At 62.0% G+C, this 21795-nt stretch overlaps 2 protein-coding genes across 9 annotated transcripts in view; both read left to right on the top strand.

Annotated features, from left to right (window-relative positions):
* Positions 1–5293, top strand: part of CEP170B (centrosomal protein 170B) — a 24586-nt gene extending 19293 nt beyond the window's left edge. For 7 of the 8 annotated variants that reach the window (XM_089908276.1, XM_022575934.2, XM_089908277.1 and 4 more), the window contains 7 exons: positions 1067–1310; positions 3340–3499; positions 3733–3876; positions 3991–4079; positions 4514–4607; positions 4732–4783; positions 4970–5293. In XM_089908276.1, the coding sequence (XP_089764402.1) occupies positions 1067–1310; positions 3340–3499; positions 3733–3876; positions 3991–4079; positions 4514–4607; positions 4732–4783; positions 4970–5193 (1007 nt within the window). In that variant the 3' untranslated portion in view covers positions 5194–5293. The remainder of the gene's footprint in view (positions 1–1066; positions 1311–3339; positions 3500–3732; positions 3877–3990; positions 4080–4513; positions 4608–4731; positions 4784–4969) is intronic. The other variant, XM_089908280.1, reaches the window with a different exon arrangement.
* Positions 5294–13886: 8593 nt separating this feature from the next.
* PLD4 (phospholipase D family member 4) lies at positions 13887–21402 on the top strand. Its single transcript, XM_022575931.2, has 10 exons — positions 13887–14003; positions 16452–16648; positions 17398–17581; positions 17731–17851; positions 18291–18418; positions 18992–19192; positions 19865–20004; positions 20169–20334; positions 20409–20505; positions 20939–21402. The coding sequence occupies exons 1-10, from the start codon at positions 13977–13979 to the stop codon at positions 21139–21141; spliced, it is 1464 nt and encodes a 487-aa protein (XP_022431639.2). The 5' UTR covers positions 13887–13976; the 3' UTR covers positions 21142–21402.
* The last annotated feature ends 393 nt before the right edge of the window (positions 21403–21795 follow it).

Raw genomic sequence — 21795 nt, forward strand, 5'->3', positions numbered from 1 at the left:
ATACACGTGCACCCGGCTGTGCACGGGTGGCGGGCCTCCTGCAGCCCCCAGGCGGTCCTGGTGTGAACGCAGAAAACCCCGACCATCTCCAGCCTGGAGGGACTGCCCCTGACTCGCAAGCAGACCTGGGTGACTGCAGACAGGGGGCTGGGCCTGCCCCTCCCTGGAGTTGCGGACCCCGTGTGTGCATAAGGGAGGGACGGCTGCCGTGGCACCGGAGCCGGCTCCTGCCGGGGTGGATGTGGGCATCCCTGCAGCCAGGCTCGCCCTGCGTGGGGACTGACCCATCCTCTGAATGAATTGGTTTAAGGTGTCAGCACTGCTGGTCCAGCCCCGTGCTGCTGCTTCCATGCCTGCCCCAACCCCCGACCCCTCCCGCACCCACGGCCTTGGAGCTCGGGCCCCTCCCTGCCTGCCAGGTCTTCAGGGGGCCAAGGTGGCATCTGCCCCATGGCCAAGGGGTGAGGGCCACACCTGCTTGGTGGGAACCTGCTGCCCCACCCTTCCTTGTACTGTGCACGTTTGCGGCCGCCACAGGGGCTCAGCGCAGGGGTGGGCGAGCAGGTGCAGGGAGGGGTTGCGGCGGCTGAGCTGGGTTCTGACCACGGGCTGTGCGGCCACACGTACGGTCCAGGCCAGGGCCATGGCTGATCCACGTGCAGTGGTTTACCCCCACCCGGCGTGTCTGCAGGCACCAATTCCCAGATCCCTCACCCTAACCCTAACCAAGGGCGCTGGTTCTGCCTGATGGGCACAGACCCTCCCCCAGAACGTGGCCCCTGCCACTGCCAACCAGCCACGACCCTGAGCTGCTCCACAAGGGCCCATGGACACGCCAGGCTACCCGTCTGTGCACGTGCTTCTGGGCTGGCAGTGACCTTGCGGTCCCCGGAGCCCAGCAGCTGCTGGCTCTTCAGCCAAAGGGCGTCTGAGTGCGGGGGTGCCAGCCGCAGCACAGCTCATCCTGCAGCACCGGGCCCTTGCCTGGAGGGGCCTCAGGGCTGCCGCAGGTGCTGACGGCCGCTCTGTTCTGTTCTTGCTTTTGGAACCAATTCACTCACCCGAGACGTGCGTCGCCGGCAGCAGGGCTCGGATTGCACATCCACATCCGAGGAGGAGTATGGCTCCCACCACGGCTCCCCCAAACACGCCCGCCCCCATGCCTCAACAGCCACGCAGACCCCACGGGCTGGCAGCTCTGGCCGGGCCCGACCCCGGGCCCCTGGCCTCCGGGACACAGATGATGAGGAAGAAGAGCCCGACCCTTATGGTTTCATTGTGCAGACAGCCGAGATCGCCGAGATTGCCAGGTGACGGCACAAGCTGCTGATCCACAGGGTGCCTCCCCTTGGGACTGGGCTGGGGGTTAGTTCCTAAAAGGGCTTGAGAAATGCTTGTCAGGGGGATGGATAGATGGGTGGATGGAGGGATGATGGTTGGGTGGATAGATAGATGATGGACGGTTGGGTGGATGGATGATGGACGGTTGGGTGCGTGATGAATGGATAGATGGGCGGGCAGTTGCATGGGTAGTGGGTGGCTGGATGGATGGATGCAGATCTGCCCAGAAGGGTGGGGGAACCTCTGGTACAGGAAGGTCTTCACCAAGATTTTTATTGAAGATGAGTTCCTTCATGCAGTCATTCGGTGGAAGGATCGCCTCCAGGTCAGGCGCTGAAAAGGATGGTGCAGAGGTGGCAGGGAAAGAGAGTGGTCTTTTGCTGAGTAGTGGTCGGTGCTGTGATGGCTTGGCTCTGCAGGGCTTGTGGAGAGGGCAGGAGGTAAACGGCTGGGGCTGGTGACTGGTGAGTTTTGGTGCCAAGGATGCTGAGCTTGAGCCGGTGAGGCACCTGGAGGGACGTGAGCGGGGGCAGTGGCTCCTAGGACAGTGGCCCACGTGGGGGATGGAGGTGTGGGTGTCACCAGCATGAAGACGGTGACCAAGGCTGTGGGCGGTGTGAGGGCGTGGAGAGCATGAAGAGAAGAGGGCTGGGGCAGGGCTCTCGGGACACCTGGAGGGTGGTTGGAGGGAAGTTGCCTGTGCAGAGTGATGCTTGGGAGGGGGCCGAGGGGCCGGCCAAGGAGACAGGGTGTGGGGTTCTGGAGGGGGCGCCGCACCTGGCTGAGGGGAAGGGGGCGGAGGTGGAAGGAGAGAGGAAGGGGAAGTGGGGGCCCCAGGGGGCTTCCCGAGTGGGCGAGCTTGAACACACCAGCCTGCAGGGTGCGGAGGACAGAGGGAGTGGAGGGCGGGGCTGGCTGGGGGCAGGGGCACAGGTCACCAGCAGTTCAAAGGGGGTCCTTCTGTGTTTTTGATGTCGGAAGGGTGGGACCAAGTCGGGGACCCCTATCTTGATGGGGTCTGGGGCAGCCCTTGGTGGGAGGCAGAGGCCAGCCAGGGAAATTTCTCCAGCTGTGCCCAGCACCTGTCGGGAGGGGCTGTAGTTGCCGCCAAGAGTGGACGGGTACGAGGGCCGGCTGGGGGGGGCGCCCTGAGCAGAGCTGGGACAGCTGTGTGCAGAGACCTGGTCCTTGGTCCTTGGTGGGTCCTGGTGTCCCGTCCCTGGAGTGACAGCAGGCGTCGAGGGCTGAGGGAGCCAGAGGCCGGAGCCCGTCCCCCTGCCCCGAGCCTGGCCAAGGGCTGGAGTAGCGCAGAGCGCGCCGGCCGTGGGGCTGAGGTGCTCCGAGGGCGGGCGACGGAGGCTTTCGGCTCCAGCTCTGGGGCTTCACGGGCAGTCTGCGGCAGGGAGCTGCTCCCCAGCTGGCCTGTGTCCTTTCCTGGGTGGCCCGGGAGCCTCTCAGGGAAGTGTGTGTTACCATTGGCAGGGCGGAGGGGACGGAGGTCTGGGCTGTCTCTGGGGCTGCAGGCTTGGCCTCCCTGCCCTGTGGAGAGTCCCTGGCCTCTGGGCCTGCTTGGCTCTGACCCTTGTCAGTGACTCTGCCTCCGTCTCCCTGCCTGTGGAGCGGGGCTCATGTGGCCCTGGTGGTCAGGAGCCTGTGGGTGTATCTGCCTATCCCTCCTCCCAGGGCCCCGCCCCAGCCCCCCCATCTTCAGGGGGTTGGGCACTGAGGCGCCCAGTGGGAGTCCCCCTGGCACTGCTGCTGGTGGCTGGTTGGGTGTAGTTTGGGCCAGGCTGGAGGCTGTGTACCCCTGGCCCTGCTCCTGACCCAGTGGCTGCCTCCTGGGAGGGACTCCCACCCCACCTGGGCGGGGGGGAGGGGGGTTTCTGCCTGTGGGGGGGTGACGTCGTGTCCCGTCTGGCTCCTGTCCCCACACTTCCCTGCACTGAGACCGGGCCCAGGAGGACCCCGCAGGACCTGTCTTCCCTCCTGCCGCTGCAGGCTGAGCCAGACGCTGGTGAAGGACGTGGCCACCCTGGCCCGCGAGATCCACGATGTGGCCGGAGACGGTGACTCGCCGGGCTGCCCGGGGCCTGCCCACAGCCCCTCTCGCGCCAGTGCGCCCGGCACCCCCGCCTCCACCATCTCCGCCCGCGAGGAGGTGAGCCTGCCCTCGGCAGCCCCTTGCACGCCCAGGTGGGGGGCCGTGGCTGTGAGCCCTCCCCGGGGCCGCACCCCGTGCCCAGCACCGCCCCCCACCAGCCACCCTGAGAGTGCGGGCCCGGCACCTGCTCCACGAGGGCGGGGTGCCCAGGGACCCTGAGCGGCCAGGCGGCGTCTGCTCTGTCCACTGCCCGCCCCATGGGCCACGCCCCTGCTCCCCCCACTCTGCAGCTGGTGCAGCGCATCCCCGAGGCCAGCCTCAGCTTCCAGAAGGTGCCGCCCAGCTCCCTGCGCTCTCAGGACCTGGACCAGAACATGAACGACCGCTGCGAGGACGCCCTGGCCGGCAAGACGCGGCCTCGGAACCGCGAGGAGGCAGGCGCCCCTCCCCTCGGAGGGCTCACTCTGGGCTCTGGGCCGCGTCAGGGCATGGAGGGCACAGGGCTTCCTGGGGCGTCCAGGCGCCGGGCTGATGCCAGGTCCTCGCAGGTGATCTTCGATAACCTGATGCTGAACCCCGTGTCGCAGCTGTCCCAGGCCATCCGCGAGAACACGGAGCACCTCGCTGAGAAGATGAAGTGAGTCGGCCCGCGTGCCGCTGGCCAGTGAGAGCCCCTGGGACGGGCCGGGGAGCCACCGCTGCCTAGCGGACACCCAGCCTGAGGCCCTGACACGGGTACAGACGTGTGCCTGTGTGCCAGGACTCTGCCACGTGTGCACGCACGCACACACGCGCGCGCGTGCGTTTTGGCAACCAGACCCTGGGCCTGGGAGGGCCAGAGCCCCCAGGATGACCCGCCCCTCCCTCCCTGCACCCTCCTTCCTCCCAGCCTTCCCCACATTAGGCCCAGAGACAGGACGCTGGGACCAGCCTGCCCAGGTCCTGCTCCAGGCCTCAGTTTACCCGTGTGCGCAGGAGGGGCTGGCATGGACCTCCCCGTGGCTGGTGCCATGCCTGGGTCTCTTGGTCACTGCCCTCTGTCTGTTCCCACCCCCGCCCCTCGGGGTGCAGGATCCTCTTTCAGAGCACAGGGCGAGCCTGGGAAGACCTGGAGGCCAGGATCAACGCGGAGAACGAGGTGCCCATCCTGAAGACGTCCAACAAGGTGAGGGGCCCCTCTGCGCCCCCGGCCCGCTTGGCTGCAGGGGGGAGCTGCCTGAGCCCGGGACCCCAGGGAGAGGCGAGCGCTGGGGTCCTGCTTCAGCGGCCTCTTTCCCGCCCGCCCCCAGGAAATCAGCTCCATCCTGAAGGAACTGAGGCGGGTGCAGAAGCAGCTGGAAGGTGGGTGTGGCCCAGACCCGGGGGCGCTGCACTGGCGCCTCTGGCCGTGCGGGGTGCTGGGAGGACTGTCGGGGGCCTTGGTGGAGCCTGGCCCACACCCACAGCTAACCGGCCAGGAGGCCCCCGGCTGGGCACGGGAGGCAGGGCAGGACCCTCCGGCCGGCCTGACCCTCCCCACCCCCCCAGTCATCAACGCCATCGTGGACCCCAGTGGGAACCTGGACATGCTGACCGGAAACCGGGGTTCTGCGGGCTCGGCCCAGCTCGGGAGAGGCCGGCCGGCCTCCCAGAGTCCGTCCTCACCCCCGTCGGCCCTGCCGGCGAGGAGTTTTCCGCAGCGGGCAAACTGCGGGACCCCCGGCCTCCCGGACCCCTCCTTCCTCCCCGACACGGAGCAGTTCCTGATCTAGGTGTTGGGGCTGGGCAGCCTCTCCACACCCTGGGCCTGGACAGTTCACCACAAAGACCCCCACACGTGCCATAACCCCGTGGGTGCCCAGGCCCCCTCCTCAGCTCCCAGTGCCCCCCCGCCCCACTGGCCTCCTGGCCCAGCTCCCGCTGTGGCCGATGCCAAGGGCCAGTGTCCGGGCGTGTGCCCAGCCTCCTTTCCATCGCTGTTATTTTGTCGTTAGCTTTCAAGGAAGGAGTAGTTTGTGCCATTGCAGCAGCCTCCCTGGCCCGGAGGGTCCCGCTCTGCCTCGTGGGCTGGGGGACACGTGCGTACCCGCCCTGTTCCTGTGTGCTGGCTGGGACCAGGTTGGGGGAGAGGACTGGGCGATGCGGTCTTTCAGTGCCAAACACAGAGCAGGGCGGTGGGGAGACGCCTCGTGACGCCCCGGGACTTGAGGCGGCCGAGTGCGGGCTGGGCAGGGCGATGGCAGCTCCCAGCCGCCCCAGAGTCCGGTGGCCCGGGGCGGGCATGCAGCCTGTGGAAACATTTGTGGCAGGAACCCCACTGCTTCGAGCCTTTGGTGCCAACACAACTGCCAAACACTGAGCGCGTGGGCCGGGCGCCGTGCACACAGGCACGAGCACTCGTCAGGCACGCCTGCGCTCACACAGCCCAGGCTCAGCCCCCGACGCGGGCATGTCCAGGGAGGGAGGCGGGGCCCGGCACCCGGCTTCCGGTGGTTCTGGGCCAGATGGAGGGGAGCGATTAACCAAAATGACCAAAAACCGGGCTTCAGAAGCTCCCTGGACAACGTCCCCTCCCCCCGCTCCCCTCCCCGCTGTCCTGCGGACTCTGTGGGCATTAATTGGGTGCCTCCCGGGCCTCTGTGCTCCAGGTCCTGTGGTGGGGGGGTAGGGGCAGCCCCCCAGGAACAGTTTTATTTCTCAGGATTCTTTCAGCTGGGAACGTGCCAGGCGAGCAGAGCCCAGCCCCCTCCCGGGGGCTGATGTTTTCGCAGCCTCGAAGCCAAAGAGCCCACTGGCTGCGGCGGGTGGGGCTGGGGCGCCCCCACCCTGCCTGGCACCTGCGCTAATATCGATCGCGGGGCAGGACCGACTGCGGGGGCCGGGGTCACAGCGGGCGCGGGTCTGGGGCCGCGGTGGGTGACGCGTGTGTCCGTGTTTACATTTAGCTGATGTGGAGCCCCACGCCCCGGCCCTGTGCCCCCTCCCCGGTGTGTACGTGTGTGAGTGGCAGTGGGGTCCGTGGCCGGCCCCGTCCGCGAGCCTGCTGTGTGCACACGGAGGGGGTGCTGGTCCTGGTACCCCGCCCCGCGCGCTCCGCACAGCTGCCCACAGCCTGTCCCCCGGAAACGAGCAGTGGCCGTCCGTCCACCACACTCCCATCAGCACCCGCCGCGGTCATCGCCACACAGGTCTTTTATTCACAAATTCATGCCCCCTCCAGCCTTCACCTTGGGATTGGTAACTTATTTGTCTGGCTTCTTGGAGGCACCTCCGTGCATCTTGTCCTCAGGTGGTCTTATGGATGTCTTTCAGAAAATGGTTATTTTATATGATTTGTCATGGAATTTGTTCTAATAAATCATTCTTCTGTCATGTGGCAACATGCCGGCGTTTGTCGCCTTGGCCTCATTTCTCCAGTGTTGGTGTTTGGTGCGGGGAGGGGGCTCCCTGCCACCCCCGGGTGCTCAGCCCAGGGGTCTCCCTTCCTGGGCTGGAAAAATCCCATTTGACCCCCAAGACTGGCACGGTGCGATGCAGACATGCTGCCACCAGGGGGAGACCTAGGCAAGAAAGCAAAGCAGGGAACTTTCCGGAGGTTTGCTCCTCAAAGAGAGAAAAGTTATTTTATTCAAGCCGTTCAGTGATGCAGGGTCCAAGAGCGCCCTATAAAATAGGCCATCCCGTGTACACGTAGCACAGGAGGGGCGCTGGCGCTGTGTGCTGGGGCCCAGCTGCTCCCAATTCCTTCTCCCTTTTTATGGCCCTCACCCGCTCTGGGGTGACATCACACCACCCAGTGCCTCCAGCCCAGGGACGATACTGTCCCCCACCTCCTGCTACAGGGAGGACCCAGAAGCAAGAGGGACAGGCAGCAGGAGCAAGCGGCCTACCCCAGAGCCTGCTCGCAGGTCACTTGTACCCAAGCAGCTCCCCACACCTGCTCTGTCCTGGACCTGCTCTGCCCCCTCGCCTGCTCTGTCCCACACCTGCTCTGTCCTACACCTGCTCTGTCCCCGGACCTGCCCTGTCCCACGCCTGCCCTGTCCCTCGCCTGCCCTGTCCTTGCACACGTCGTAAACCCCAGGGTCAGCTGTCAGTTTTTGTTGTTTTTTGTTTTGTGTGTGGTACGCGGGCCTCTCACTGCTGAGGCCTCTCCCGTTACGGAGCACAGGCTCTGGACGCGCAGGCTCAGCGGCCATGGCTCACGGGCCCATGAGCCGTGGGGTCTTCCCGGACCGGGGCACGAACCCCTGTCCCCTGCATCGGCAGGCGGACTCTCAACCACTGCGCCACCAGGGACGCCCTCGGCTGTCAGTTTTAAAGTCCATTTGCCTTTCCCTGCATGTACCTTTGGTATTCTACTTTGCCTCCTGGATTCCCATGTTTCCTTCCTTGATCATTTTCCAAAAGACCTCCACTGAGTTTGTTTTTAGTGGAGGTTTGCTGTGATGAGATGAACGCCAAGGATCATACTCAGCTGGATTTGGCCCAAGGCTATAGTTTGATGACCTCTGGCCCAGGCCACAGGTCCACCCAAGCTGGGAGTGCTACACAAATCTGGGACATCTGTAGCGGCTACACTCTCTGTGTCAGGATAGAAAGGCAAAAATCCACCTGTCTTCAAACTTTTTTTTAAAAATTTATTTATTTATTTATTATTTTTGGCTGCGTTGGGTGTTCGTTGCCGTGCATGGGCTTTTTCTAGTTGTGGAGAGCGGGGGCTACTCTTCATTGTGGTGCACGGCCTTCTCACTGTGGTGGCTTTTCTTGTTGCAGAGCACAGGTTCTAGGCACGTGGGCTTTAGTAGTTGCAGCACGCGGGCTCAGTAGTTGTGGCTTGTGGGCGCTAGAGCGCAGGCTCAGTAGTTGTGGCACACGGGCTTAGTTGCTCCTTGGCATGTGGGATCTTCCGAGACCAGGGCTCGAACCTGTGTCCCCTGCATTGGCAGGCAGGTTCTTAACCACTGCGCCACCAGGGAAGTCCCTGCCTTCAAACTTGAAGAAACCTGTCTGTCTCTGCCCCAGCTTTGGATGAAAAAAAAAAAAAAAACGCAACAAAACCCCCCCAAAACTCTCTTGTGTAAAGGATGCCGAACAGAAAGCCTTAGGCCCTGCCTGGTATATGTGGAAGATAGTGGAAAATGGGTTAAACACACATAAGTGAAGGAGAAACGCAGCACCCCGTCCTGTAGGTCCCCACAGACTTGCACAGAGGCAAGCTCGGCGGGTACTGACGGGCCAGATGCGCTAGGAAAAGGCGTCATGGAGGGTGTTAGCCACACTTTAGTCTGTAAGTTGATGCTTTATCATCCACCTGCGGGCCTGTTAGCCATCGCTAAGCAAATGAAGACTCGCCTGGGGTACCTGGAGTCCTCACACAGCCTCAAACTATACGCCCGTCACACTCACAGCAGCTTCTGGGGTGGGGTGCCCTTCAAACATAACTGGCCCATCCTAAGCCTGCCTGCCCCGCCTCACCCCGCCTTCCTGCAGAAACCGCAACGAAGGCACTTCCTCACAGTTCGCCCCCTGCCTTGCGACCGGCCCAGCACTGCCCTGGGTGCCCTGTGGGGCAAGCTGTCCTCTCCCCGTGGAGCTGGAGCATAGGTGCAAACTACCAGGTATAAAATGAGTAAGTTACAAAAATGTGATGTACAGCACAGGGAATTATGTTATAATAACTTTATATGGAGTGTAATCTATACAGATACTGAATCGCTGTGTTGTACACCTAAAATTAATATAACATTGTAAGTCAGCTACACCTCGACGGAAAAAAAACCAGGGAGACAGACCAGATCCCTGAAGATCTCTATGCCCTCAGTGGGAGAGGGAGCAGATGCCATCTGGGAGCTCCCACCACAGGGCCTCCTGGCTGGGTAAAGACTCGTATTAAGAGTTTCTGGGTCCAGGACTCGATGTCAGCTTGTTCTTTCATTAATCCAACTTGGAACCATTGCGCCAGCATCTTCCAAACCTACAGGAAGAAAGAAGAGCCGTGAGCGCCGCCCACGTGTGTCTCTTCTCAGTTTCCTTGGTGTCATGCGGGCCTGGGGCTCAAATTCATGTATACAGCCCCAGATGGGTGAAGAAGCTCCAGGATGAGTGATGTATACAAAGTGGTTCTAGGTTGGTCGCCATCCTGGGTTCCCACAAAAGCAAATGCAAATCATGTCTGGAGAAAGGCCTCTTCAGCCCAGGACCCTCCACTGCCCCACAGTACGTCTAGCCCAGGATGAATTCCCGGCCAAAGGTCATAAAACACACCATGAGCGACACTAGAATGAAATAACAAATAAAATTGTATTGGAACTTCCCTGGCGGTCCAGTGGTTAAGACTCCGTGCTTCCAATGCAGGGGTCATGGGTCTGATCCCTGGTAGGGGAACTAAGATCCCACATGCCGTGCAGATTGGCCAAAAAAAACCCAAAAAAAGATTAGAAAAGAGCAAAAGAATATAAACTACAGCCAGAGTTGGAAAAGCATCACACTGAGAAAGATAATGACTCAGAAGAAAGCTTTGTAAAAACCTCAATAAGAGCATTAAATAACAAGTTAGACACAGCTAAAATAATAAGTCAGCGGGGACTTCCCTGGTGGCGCAGTGGTTAAGAATCCACCTGCCAGTGCAGGGGACATGGGTTCAAGTCCTGGTCCAGGAAGATTCCACATGCCATGGAACAGCTAAGCCTGCGCACCACAACTACTGAGCCTGCGCTCTAGAGCCTGCGAGCCACAACTACTGAGCCCGCACGCCTAGAGCCCGTGCTCCGCAACAAGAGAAGCCACCGCAATGAGAAGCCCGCGCACCACAACGAAGAGTAGCCCCCGCTCGCCGCAACTAGAGAAAAGCCCGCCTGCATCAACGAAGACCCAACACAGCCAAATATAAATAAATAAACTTATAAGAAAAGAAAAGAATAAGTCAGTGATGAGAAAGACGAGAGGAAGTTATCCAAATGCAATGCACAGGAACGTGGAAGTAGAAGCTATGAGATGGGTTGATGGCAGAGAGGACTGAGTGACAAAGTGGAACATATCTACTTGGTGTTCCTGACAAGGGAAAGGGAAGAGCAGGGGAGAGGATGTATTCACAGAGAGAACAGAGAGGAATTTTCCAGAACTGGGAAAGATATGTGCTGTGGGTTGAATTGTGTCCACCAAAACGATGTTAAAGTCCTAACACCCAGGACCTGCGAATGTGACCTTATTTGGAAATGGGGTCTTTACAGATGATCAAATTAAGATGAGGTCACTGTGATGGACCCTAATCCAACATGACTGGTGTCCTTAGAAAAAGGGAAATGTGGACACAGAGACAGATGTGTACAGAGGGAAGATGACGTGAAGACACAGGGGGAACGCCATAGACAGGCCAGGGAACCCCAGGGGCCACCAGAAATTAGGGGAGAGCCTGGACCAGACTCTCCCTCCTGGCCTCAGAAGGAACCAACCCTGCTGACACATTGATTTGGGTCTCCTAGACTTCAGAACTGGGAGACAGTGAATTTCTGCTGTTTAAACTGCCCAGTCTGTGATACTTTGCTACAGCAGCCCTAGCAAACTAAGACAGCATGTATCCACGGCTACAGGAAGCATAATGTATGCCAGGACAAAAGGAAGAAAAGGAAACTACACCTAGTTACATCATGGTAACAGACGTCGACAACGAGAATCCGCTAAACACAAGCAGAGCAAAGGAGTCCTTGCAAAGGAGTGACAGCAGGTCTCCCAACGATGATGGAACCCGAAAGACTTTGGGGTTCCACACAAAATGACTGTCAGTTAAGAATTCTGTACCTAGAAAAGTCTTTTCAGTAATGAAGGAGAATTAGAGACATTTTCATGTTACTAAAAACTGAGCATTTGTCAACATGCTCCCAGTTCATGGAAAATAATGGGCAACTGAGAATTTTATCCCCAGCTGAACGATTAGTCAAGTCTGTTGACGAAAATTCAAGGAACTATCAAGTTAAGAAGAAAAAAGCGAACTTCATTCAAGCCAACTGAGGATTCTAACTGGGGAAGCAGATTCTCAGAAGCTCTGAGGACGGTTCTGCTTGCTCGGAGTGGAAGACACAGTCACGCACATTTTCGAGACAAAGGATCGTACGTCAGAATGACATGCGGTATTTTACATAAAGGTCACCAAGGAGGCACAGCCCAGGGAAGCACGTACAAAGTGGGCAGCGGGTCACCGTGACCCCTACAGAGCTGGAAGGAACGCTATTCTTTAAGAGGTTGCACTGCCAGCGTCAGAAGAAAGGAAAAATCAATCTTTACAGGGGGGCAGGCAGGCCCACCTTTGAGGAGCTCTGGCTAAGGTGTGACGCAGATGCACCTGGCACACTAGGGAGGGAGGAGGCCCAAACAAACACAGAGAGAGAACTTTACGTTTAATTTTTTCTTGTCCTGCCTTAAAATATAAATTTTATATAAAGTCCATTCTAAAAGATTATTTCAGGAAGGACGGTGATCACAGAGGGAAGCTCTGAAATAAAAGAAGGAATGATGAGTAGATAAATCCATAAAAGTGAGTAATTCTTAAACACACCCTGAGTGGATAAAATAATTATAAGATGCATAATTTGTGGGGGGAGGGGAGTCTTTTTTTTTTTTTTTTTTGGCTGTGCCGCACGGCTTGTGGGATCTCAGTTCCCTGACCATGGATGGAACCCGAGCCATGGCAGTGAAAGCCCGGAATCCTAACCAGTAGGCCACCAGGGAACTCCCTTTGGGGTTTTAAAATAATAATAATAATGGTATTACAAGCTGGAATTTAGAAAAAAAATGACAACAGCAGAATATAAGGAGGAGATCACTGGAGTTGAAGTATTCAGACGTCCTCACATCATTCAGGAAGAGGGAAAGATGTTTCTTATGTATGTATCTTCTCATGTCTGTGGGGCAAAATTTTAAAGATAAGCTGAGTGGTGTGGAAACACACCACCTCCTGACATCGGTGGATCAACACAACCAAAGAATAGTTATTGCTGATGGAAAGTCTGCTGCTGATCGAGCCCGAGGAGCTCTCCCATCGGGGCTGCACCGTCAGAGCCCTGAACAGACAGGAGGGAAGAGTGGTACTTCCTACATCCGGGATTAAAGGCTTCAGAAGAGAACTGACTTAACGCCCTTTCACTCACAATGCATTGGTCAGGACCTGTTTGGTGACCTGCCAGACCACAGGATGGCCAGGGCAAAGAATCCTCCCCTGCGTCTGTGTGGTCTGTGTGAGTTTCCATCACAAAGCATCATTCCCCAAAGCCTAGAATTAAGGGAATAGGAGAAAATGGAATAAGAAAAACAATCCAGAGGGCTTCCCTGGTGGCTCAGTGGTTGAGAATCCGCCTGCCGATGCAGGGGACGCGGGTTCGAGCCCTGATCTGGGAAGATCCCACATGCCGTGGAGCAACTAAGCCCGTGCGTCACAACTACTGAGCCTGCACTCTAGAGCCCGCGAGCCACAACTACTGAGCCCACGCGGCACAACTACTGAAGCCCGTGTGCCGAGAGCCCGTGCTCCACAATGAAGAGTAGGCCCCTGCTTGCCACAACTAGGGAAAGCCCGTGTGTAGCAACAAAGGCACAACGCAGCCAAAAATTTAAAAATAAATAAATTTATTTAAAAAAAAAAAAAAGGAAGGAATGAAGAGAGCAGCCGAAGGGAGGAAAAGAAAACCAAATCCAAAAACAAAAAGCAAAGAGAAGGGCTATTCTAAAGGCCGCTGTCTGTGGGGATGGGGGGGGCAGGGGGCATGGGGTGGGCGGGGGGTGAAAGGGTCTATTCAGAGAGTCCTGGTCGGCAGGGTGGTGGTGGGATGGGGCAGGCGGAGGCAGAAATCCTTGCTGGGGACCCAGGCTGAGCACCAGCAAACTATAGCCAGGCCTGCCTTTGCAGGCAGCCCAGTAAGCCACCCACCTGCGTTCTCCCGGATGGGGGTCCTAGCTGCCTCCATTTCCCAACCTCCCTTGCAGCTAGATGCAGCCATGTGACTAAGTTCTGAATCATGAAACATAAATGGAAGTGCCCTGTGGGACCTCCAGGATGGTTCCTCTGGGATATCCCTTATGCTCTGCTAGGAACATGAGGTGATGGCTGAGCTCCAGCAGCAATTATGGGGCCATGAGGCTGCCAGTCAACCCTAGGGATTGGGAGCTGAGAGCTGGAGGCACCCGGCTCCTGATGGCTGTGGAGCCAACACCATCCCTAGGCTGCCAGCCCCAGAATCTGGTCAGTGTGATGGAGAAAAACAACGTTCAAGCCTTGGTTCCTCAAGTCAAGTGTCTCGGCACCAAAACTAACTCAGATGCATAAGCCTGTGCCTTGGGTTTGGGGGGTGGGGAGGGATTTTCTCTGGATGTGAAAGTTTTCAGTCCCACCCCCTGGCTGGCCCACCCAGCTCCAGATGTCTGTCAAGGGCGTGGAGGGAGGTACTCAGGAAGAAAAGGAAGTGGCCAGAAGGGGAAGCAGCAGGCTGCAGAGAGGAGGCAGGTGGGACTTGATCGGGCACTCGCTGGCGAGCTGAGGGCCTGCGTCTGTGGCAAAGCCAAGATGAACGCCAAGGCAGGACCCCCAGAGGTAAGTGCCAGTGAGGCCAGATGGGAGAGTCAGGCCAAAGGTCCTGAGACGGGGACTTTGGTCCACTGCCCCCTGGCCCCGTGCTGCCAGCAGCCCTGGGCCCAAAGGGTCATCAAGTCTCCAGCTAGGCCTGCAGAGCACCCATTCCTCGGCCAGTCTGTGCAGCCAGGACCACCAGGGCCTCGGGGGCTCCTAGAGAGTTCAGAGCAGGCCCTCCCTCTGCCCCAGCCTGGGCTGGGCAGCTGCGCCACATGCCCTGCACGGCAGGAAGTCCCACCCATTCACCCATGATCTCTGATGCCTGCAGGGTCCCACAGCTGCCCAGCACAGGGCTGGGGGGAGCTCAGAGCTGTCCCATGGGAGTCTCCCAGCCTGTCACGGCCCTGAGATGCCAGCACTAGTGGGTCATCCTCTCCCAACAGCCAGCCCCACCCCTGGACATGCAGGGTCCCCAGGGCTGCAGCTGCCCAGAGCCTCCCTGGATGGCTGACCTCCCCAGGCCCCAGTAGCTCCCAAGGGGATGGGTGGCCCGGCAGGTGCCTCGGCCGTGCTCCGAGTCCCAGATGGGGGCCGTGGGGGCAGGGCTGCCGCGCTCCAACCTTCCTGTCTGCCTGGGGACCCGGGCGGCGCAGCAGAGGCAGCATCTGTCCAAGGATGGCCCTGGGGCCCCGCCCAGGACTACACCCCGATTGCCTCTCCTGAGGGTCAGTGAGGGGGCCTGGGGCCTGTTCACTGTGAAGGCCTGATGCGGCCCCGAGCCCTCCCCAGGCAGGCAGGGGAGGGGCAGGCCCCCGAGCGCTCCTCTGTGGCGTGCGGGTGGGGAAGCACCCTGACTCCCCTCTATGGGGGCTCCTGGCAGGGAGGGGTGCCGGGCCTCGGGCACTCTGCCTGAGTCCCCCTCTCTCACTCTGCTTTCTGGGGCCCCCGCCTCCCAGTAATGGTTCTGGCTCAGGGCAGACGCAGCCCCCCAGGCCCAGCTCCTATGGCCGCCCCTTCCCCACACTGAGGCGGGCCAGCGTGTCCTGTGGAAGGACACCTGCTCCCTGGGCCCCAGTGCATGGCCAAGCTGCACTCAGGCAGGCAGCGCAGCCCAGGCCCCAGGCCCCAGGCTGCAGGGGCCACTTCTCCACCAAGGCCAGGAGGGAGGGCTGCACCCACCCCTCACGGATGCCTCGGAGTTTGGCTGGCTGGGTGGGGCTGGGCGGGGGGGGGGGATCCCTGTCGCTGCGCATGGGCCCCTCCCCACACTCCGGGGGGGCCGCGCTGAGCTCGGGAGCATCCCACACGTGGTGGCATTTGAGGCTGCTTTGGGGAGGGGCCCAACTCCAGCCGGGGCCCAGCTGGCCTGGCTTCCAGCTCCTCGTGGGAGTGACCACTCTGAGGGGACAAGACGCATCCTCCGTCCCCAGCGGGCTGCAGAGTCCTGCTGCACTGGGAGAGCCCTGCTGGCAGCATCAAGGCGTCCCGACTCGGCCCCCAGCCCCATGAACAGCAACACTCTCTCTGTGCCGGGTCTCTCCAGCCAGGACAAGGGCTGCTGCCCAGCGCCCAGGAGGGGCTGCAAGGGGCCAGGACGGGGGGGCCCAGCCTGGGAAGGGAAGCAGCTATATACAGGCTAGCCTTGAGAGGGCCGAGCTGGAAAGCAGAAATGGCATCAGACTCGTTGAGGTTGTGACTGAAACAAGGAACTGAGATTCAGACACCCACATGCCCGCCGGGAGGGGGTCCGAGAGGGAGAGCAGCGGGTCACGTGTGTCCTGGGAACAGACTGGGGCGCGCACACACACACGCACGCACACATGCACGTGCACTAGTGATGGGCACGGCACTCGCCAGCTTCAGGCCAGGCTGTGCTGAGGGTGCGACCGTGGGCAGGAGTGGGTGGCTGTAGGGTCCCCACGAGGTGGTGGCCCCTGTGCCCAGCTGCCCAGACACTGTGGAGCCACTGCAGCCGGGCCTGGAGCTGTGGGTGATCCCAGGTCACCCTAAGCAGGTGCGGAGGCCTATGCAGACCACATTGGTGGCCCCCGCGTGGCCCCGATCCACGCCAGCCCGCAGCCCACGGGACAGGGAGGCACGCCCAGTAGGATTTGGGGGCCTGAGGGAGGGGGCTCAGCAGCCTCACAGGACCCCTGGGCCAGAGTGGCAAGGACAGAACTAGCCACGGGGGAAGCGGGGCACCCTGACCGGAGGGCTGCCCGGCACCTGCCACATGCCCTGTCTTGGGGGACCTGGGAAGATGGCCAGTGACCATGCGGCCCCGGGCTGCGCCCCGGCGGTGGGCTCAGGCCTGCGTGGCCCCGTCCTCGCCAGCCCCGCCCAGCGGCAGGCCTGGCCTCCCTGGCAGCAGGGACAGTCTGTCTCAGCACTGGAGAGGCCATCAGGCCCACCCGGAAGAGCACGGCCACGCCCCGGGAACCCCGTGGTGACGCCCTCCTCCGGTTGCAGGTGCGGGGGGCTCTGGCTCTGCTGTGCCTGAGCGCAGTGACCCTCACCTACGTGCTGTGGCAAGTGCTCTCTCCCTCCACCTGGGGCCACGTGCGCCCCGAGGAAGGGCCCACCACGTCTCGGGGCCTTGGCTCCAGCCTGGCCTGGGCGCCCCTGGCAGGGGAGGCCCGGCGGCATCAGCAGAGCGACTCCTGCCGGTGAGTGAGCCTGTGAGGTCTGCAGGGTGGCCGCCGCCTGCCTTCCCCCTGGGGCTCCCCAGCGGGACGAGCATCGCCCTCTGCCACCTCCTGTTGGAAGAGGCAGGTTCCGGGGAGGGTGGGCTGTGAGGCAGGGGGAGTGGTCGGGGGAGGAGGAGAAGCCCCGAACTGTATGGGCCGGAGTGGGGGCGGGGGGCGGGGACGACTTGGGGCGCTCTTTGCAGCAAAGGCAGGCTGCCACCCAGAGACTCCGACAAGGCCGCGAGCCCCAGTCCTACCTGGGCGGAGGTGGCACCATCGCAGCCCTTCCACCTGGGGTGGAGTCGCAGCCCCCGCCCCTCCCGCCCCGCTGGGGGGTCATGGAATCCCAGCACACCCCCAGCATACCCCCAACCCCCACTGGCCCAGCCCTCCCTTCTGGGTCATCCCGGGCGTCTCCAAGGGCCTCCACAGCTGCAGGAGCCCAGACCCAACACCTCTGACGGGCTCCGCAAGCGACAGCCCTGAGCAGACAGTACCTGGGCTTGGGGCGGGCCTGGGCGCCAACTGCCCTGCTCTCAGGCCCCCCACTCAGGCCCCTCCCTGGGGCGCTCCTGGGTGTCAGGCCTGCCCTGCCCAGTCTGGCCTGCGGCCCCCTCCCTGCACCCTCAGCCTGGGCTCAGCCCTCCCGCTTGGCTGGATGGGATGGAACAGGCGATGTGAGGCTGGCTGGTGGCTCCTGCGCTCACACCTGGCACCTCCCTCCGCAGGCTTGTCCTCGTGGAAAGCATCCCCCAGGACCTGCCGCCTGCACCAGGCAGCCCGTCTGCCCAGCCCCTGGCCCAGGCCTGGCTGCAGCTGCTGGACGCCGCCCGGGAGAGTGTCCACGTGGCCTCCTTCTACTGGTCCCTCACGGGGCCCGACACTGGGGTCAATGACTCTTCTTCCCATCTGGTGCGCCACCCCTCCCCTGACTCGGAGGCTGCGGGCCGTCCAGGGGCGAGGCACACAGCAAGCCCGGCGGCAGCGCATCTGTGGGCGGTCAGAGGCGGCCTCCGGGGAAGTCCTGGCGCTCTCCGCTCACCGCTCACCCGCTCCCCCAGGGGGAGGCCCTTCTGCGGAAGCTGCAGCAGCTGCCGGACAGGAACGTTTCCCTGGCCGTGGCCACCAGCGCCCCGACACTGGTCCAGAACGCCACCGACCTGCAGGTCCTGGTGGCCCGAGGTAGGTTCCTGCCGTCCTGGGCCTGGGGACGGGCGAGAGCAGTGGGGCCGCCCGGGAGGGGGAGGCCGGGAGCCCAGCGCCGCAAGCGCCTTCAAGTGGACTTCCCCGGGGGCTGGTTCCAGGGAGCCGGACGTGTCACTTCCCAGGGGGCAGAGCACAGGGTGGTCTCCGGGCCTTGCTGAGCCCAGCCGCTTCAACCTGTGGGTGGTGGCTTGGCCGGGAGCCAGAGGCAGCAGGGACAATCCTCACAGAGCCGGGCTGCCTGGAGGGACCCCAGGCTGGTCAATGCCTCAGTTTTCCCACCTGTAAAATGGGAATAACAGCATCAACTGAGTAGGACTGCTGTGAGGAGAAAGGAATCCACCCAACTGCAAAGAAAGAGCTGAGAATCTGGCTCAGTGCAAAGCGGGTTTACCGCACCGTCCTGCACCCTCGTCAGGCGCGCAGGTGCGACACGTGCCCATGGGAAGGCTCACCGGTGGCGTTTTGCACTCCAAGTTCTGGGTCGTGGATGGGCGGCACATCTATGTGGGCAGCGCCAACATGGACTGGCGGTCGCTGACACAGGTGAATCCCTGAGCCCCGAGAGGGGAGACCCCATGTTCCCGTGTGGGCAGTCACCCTGGGGGAAGTGGCCATGTCTGTAACATCGCTGTGGTAGAAACACCCGGAGACTGGCTACCGGATTCTAACGGCGCTGAGCTCCTGCTGCAGTAGGTCATTTAACCGCCCGGAAAGATGCTCGAGTCACCTTATCCGGGAAACCATGCAGACAAAGCGCAATCCCTCCTGGGAAAAGCAATGCTCTGACCATGAGTCCAAACGGCGACAGCAGCTGTCGCTCAGCAGTGGAGGGTGATTTTTTTCTTTCTTCTCTGTGCATTTATGTGTTTTCTATTGTCTTTTGGTAATAAACACGTATTGTCCTTGGAATACAATGTTAAGGAAAACAGGGACCCTCAGGGCACCCCACCCCATGGCTTCCCCCAGCGCACCATCTACTATGGGTTCTCGTGGGCAATGGTTGCTGCTGTTAACCGGCTGCCGAGCCGGGGGCTGCACCTGCCCGGCACCCCTGGCCCAGGGGGTCCACACGGCCCCAGAGGGGCCCCTCCCGCAGTGCTGCCCCGGTGCCTGCAGGTGAAGGAGCTCGGCGCCATCATCTACAACTGTAGCCGCCTGGCCCAGGACCTGGACAAGACCTTCCAGACCTACTGGGTGCTGGGGGCGCCGAGGGCTGTCCTTCCCAAACCCTGGCCTCAGAACTTCTCCTCCCACATCAACTGCTTCCAGCCCCTCCAGGACTACTTTGACGGGGTGCCCACCACTGTCTACTTCTCGGTAAGAGTGGTCACGGGGGCCGACTGGAGCCCCTGCTCTCCTGGCTGGCCAGAGGCACAGGGAGCCCCGCCCACCCTGGGCCTGCCCTGCAGACACCCCAGAGTCTGCTAGGTCCTCGGGGCCACGGCTCGGGGAGCCAGCGCCACGGATGGCGGAGGGGCAGGCCCGGCCCCAGGAGAGGACGCGGTCATCGTCATCCACGGGAGACAGGCAACCTGAGTGCTTGTGGGGGTCGTCCTGTGGCCCTGGGGGCCTCAGAGCACACTGTTGGATGGGGTCTGACTCAGGACCAGGGAGGGTGGGGGGAGGACCCGTGCATCACGCAATTCTGTCACTCTGGGGGGAGGAGAGGGGGACTGAGGGGCGGGCGGTCATGCCCACCAGCCACGACCCCCCCTCAGGGTACATGGCAGCGACCCCAGTGCTGGGCTACAGTGGAGACCCTGCCTCGGAGGCAGGGACGCTTCCCCAGATGTGGTGACCCAGGCTGAGCCGCGCAGGGAGCTTCCTCCGGAGTCAGGCCAGCCCGGGGCCCCTGTTTAGACCCGACGTCTTGTCTTCCTCCTGGTTCCCAATGCTGGAGGGTGGCTGCACCGTGGCGTCATGGGTCCAGGAACACAGTGGCTCAGAACCCGGTGGGCAGTGCCCTCAGGGACCTCTCTGCCCGCACAGGCATCGCCGCCTGCACTCTGCCCCCACGGCCGCACCCGGGACCTGGATGCGCTGCTGGCGGTGATGGGGGGCGCCCGGGAGTTCATCTATGCCTCGGTGATGGAGTATTTCCCCACGACACGCTTCAGCCACCCCGCCAGGTAGGCCAGGAGGGAGCCGGGCGGCCCCGGACGGGGGAGGCCTCTCTGCCTGTGGGCAGCTCCTGGCCTGTCTCCTCGCCCACCAGGACCCCTGCCCACTCGGGGCGTGTGCGCAGGGCCCGGTTGACCTGAGGACCCTGACCCTCCCCCGCACCCCTCCCCAGGTACTGGCCGGTGCTGGACACGGCGCTGCGGGTGGCGGCCGTCAGCAGGGGCGTGCGCGTGCGCCTGCTGGTCAGCTGCTGGCTCAACACGGACCCCAGCATGTTCCCCTACCTGCGGTCCCTGCAGGCCCTCAGCAACCCCGCGGCCAACGTGTCCGTGGACGTGGTGAGGACCCACCCCCTGGCCGGGCCGGGAAGCAGCCTCCCTGTTGGCTGACACACCCTCTCTGTTCCCCCAAGAAAGTCTTCATCGTGCCCGTGAGGAACCACTCCAACATCCCCTTCAGCAGGGTGAACCACAGCAAGTTCATGGTCACGGAGAAGACGGCCTACATAGGTGAGCAGGGGGGAGGGCTGCGGGCAGCGGCTCAGGACCCCTGAGTCCTCGTGGGCTGCCGAGCGAGCGGACACCAGCAGAGGGCACACAGGCCCGCAGAAGCGATCGTGTCGCCCGGGCGGTGGCCAGGCCGGGTGCTGAAGGGGGCGCTGTTGTTCCGTCCAGCGTGGACCCTGAGCGGGGACCTGCTGAAGGGCTCAGGCCCTCCCCCATGGAGGCAGGTGGGGACCCCTGGCACCGAGCCCCCCCGAGCACTGAGTCCGTGGGCTGCTGGGGTGCAGTCCCTCACGTGAAGAGCGGGCTGCACTCGGAGCCAGAGAGGCTGCAGGGCTGGAGCCGGACCACGGCAGAGTGGCCGCTGGGGCCATCGGGCTGGGCCAGACAGCAGAGGACCCCCCCCTGCGGCCCAGTAACCCAGCGTCTCCGCCCACAGGCACTTCCAACTGGTCGGAAGATTACTTCAGCAGCACCTCAGGTGTGGGCCTGGTGGTCAGCCAGAGGGCCTCCAGCACGCAGCCAGGGGCGGCCCCCGTGCAGGGGCAGCTGCGACAACTGTTTGAGCGAGACTGGAGCTCCCGCTACGCTGTAGGCCTGGACGGACAGGCCCAGGGCCAGGACTGTGTTTGGCAGGGCTGACGTCCAGCTCTTCCTGGCTGCGGAGCCCCACTGCTCCCGACCGGGCCTCCCTGCCTGGCCCCCAGTCTGGACCCCGAGCAGCTCCATCCGCACAAGCCCTGGTCAGGGGCAGGACTGCCCAATGCAGGGCAGGCGCAAACTGTTTGCTCTCCAAATCTAGCCCCTCTTAAACCCCCACCTCCTCCACGGAGCCCTCCAGGATGCCCTCCCTGGCTCCCACAGAGCCGCAATTCCTGCCCACACACGGAGCCTTTACAATACTGTGTGCCTCCCTGTTTCTTCTGTGAGTCCTGGGTCAGGCTGCGTCCCACCTTCTCAGCCCCAGGCTGGAGTTCAGCCTCTACCCACCTGGGAGGCGCCTGTGTCCACGAGGCCACATTGAGGCGGGGCTGGGCTTCTGCCATGCTAGCCCCTGACTCTCCCCAGCGTCCAGCCTCCCGCCCACAGGAACCCAGGGACAGAGCAGGGGGCGGGGCTGGCGCCTGGGGTGGTGGGCCCAGGCCTGTAGAGGCCAAGCTGCTCGTGGCACCCAGTCCTGGTGTATAAGGGGCCGGGAACCGGGCGGTAGAGTTGTAGAGTGGAGAGGACCTGGGTTTGAGCTGGGGGGAGGGTGACACCAGCCAGGATGGGGTTTGGATGCAGCCCCATTGGAGC

This window comes from Delphinapterus leucas, chromosome 2 (genome assembly GCF_059928025.1).
Source record: "Delphinapterus leucas isolate spDelLeu-1000000601 "Yukka" chromosome 2, BTC_Dleu_Yukka2, whole genome shotgun sequence".
Lineage (NCBI taxonomy): Eukaryota > Metazoa > Chordata > Mammalia > Artiodactyla > Monodontidae > Delphinapterus > Delphinapterus leucas.

What these genes read in the sequence shown, in the direction of transcription:
- PLD4 (XM_022575931.2), top strand. Translation starts at nt 13,977, where the DNA reads ATGAACGCCAAGGCAGGACCCCCAGAG. An exon ending in CCACCACTGTCTACTTCTCG is followed by an intron (nt 19,193 to 19,864) that starts GTAAGAGTGGTC and finishes CTGCCCGCACAG; the next exon opens with GCATCGCCGCCTGCACTCTG. An exon ending in GGAGAAGACGGCCTACATAG is followed by an intron (nt 20,506 to 20,938) that starts GTGAGCAGGGGG and finishes CTCCGCCCACAG; the next exon opens with GCACTTCCAACTGGTCGGAA.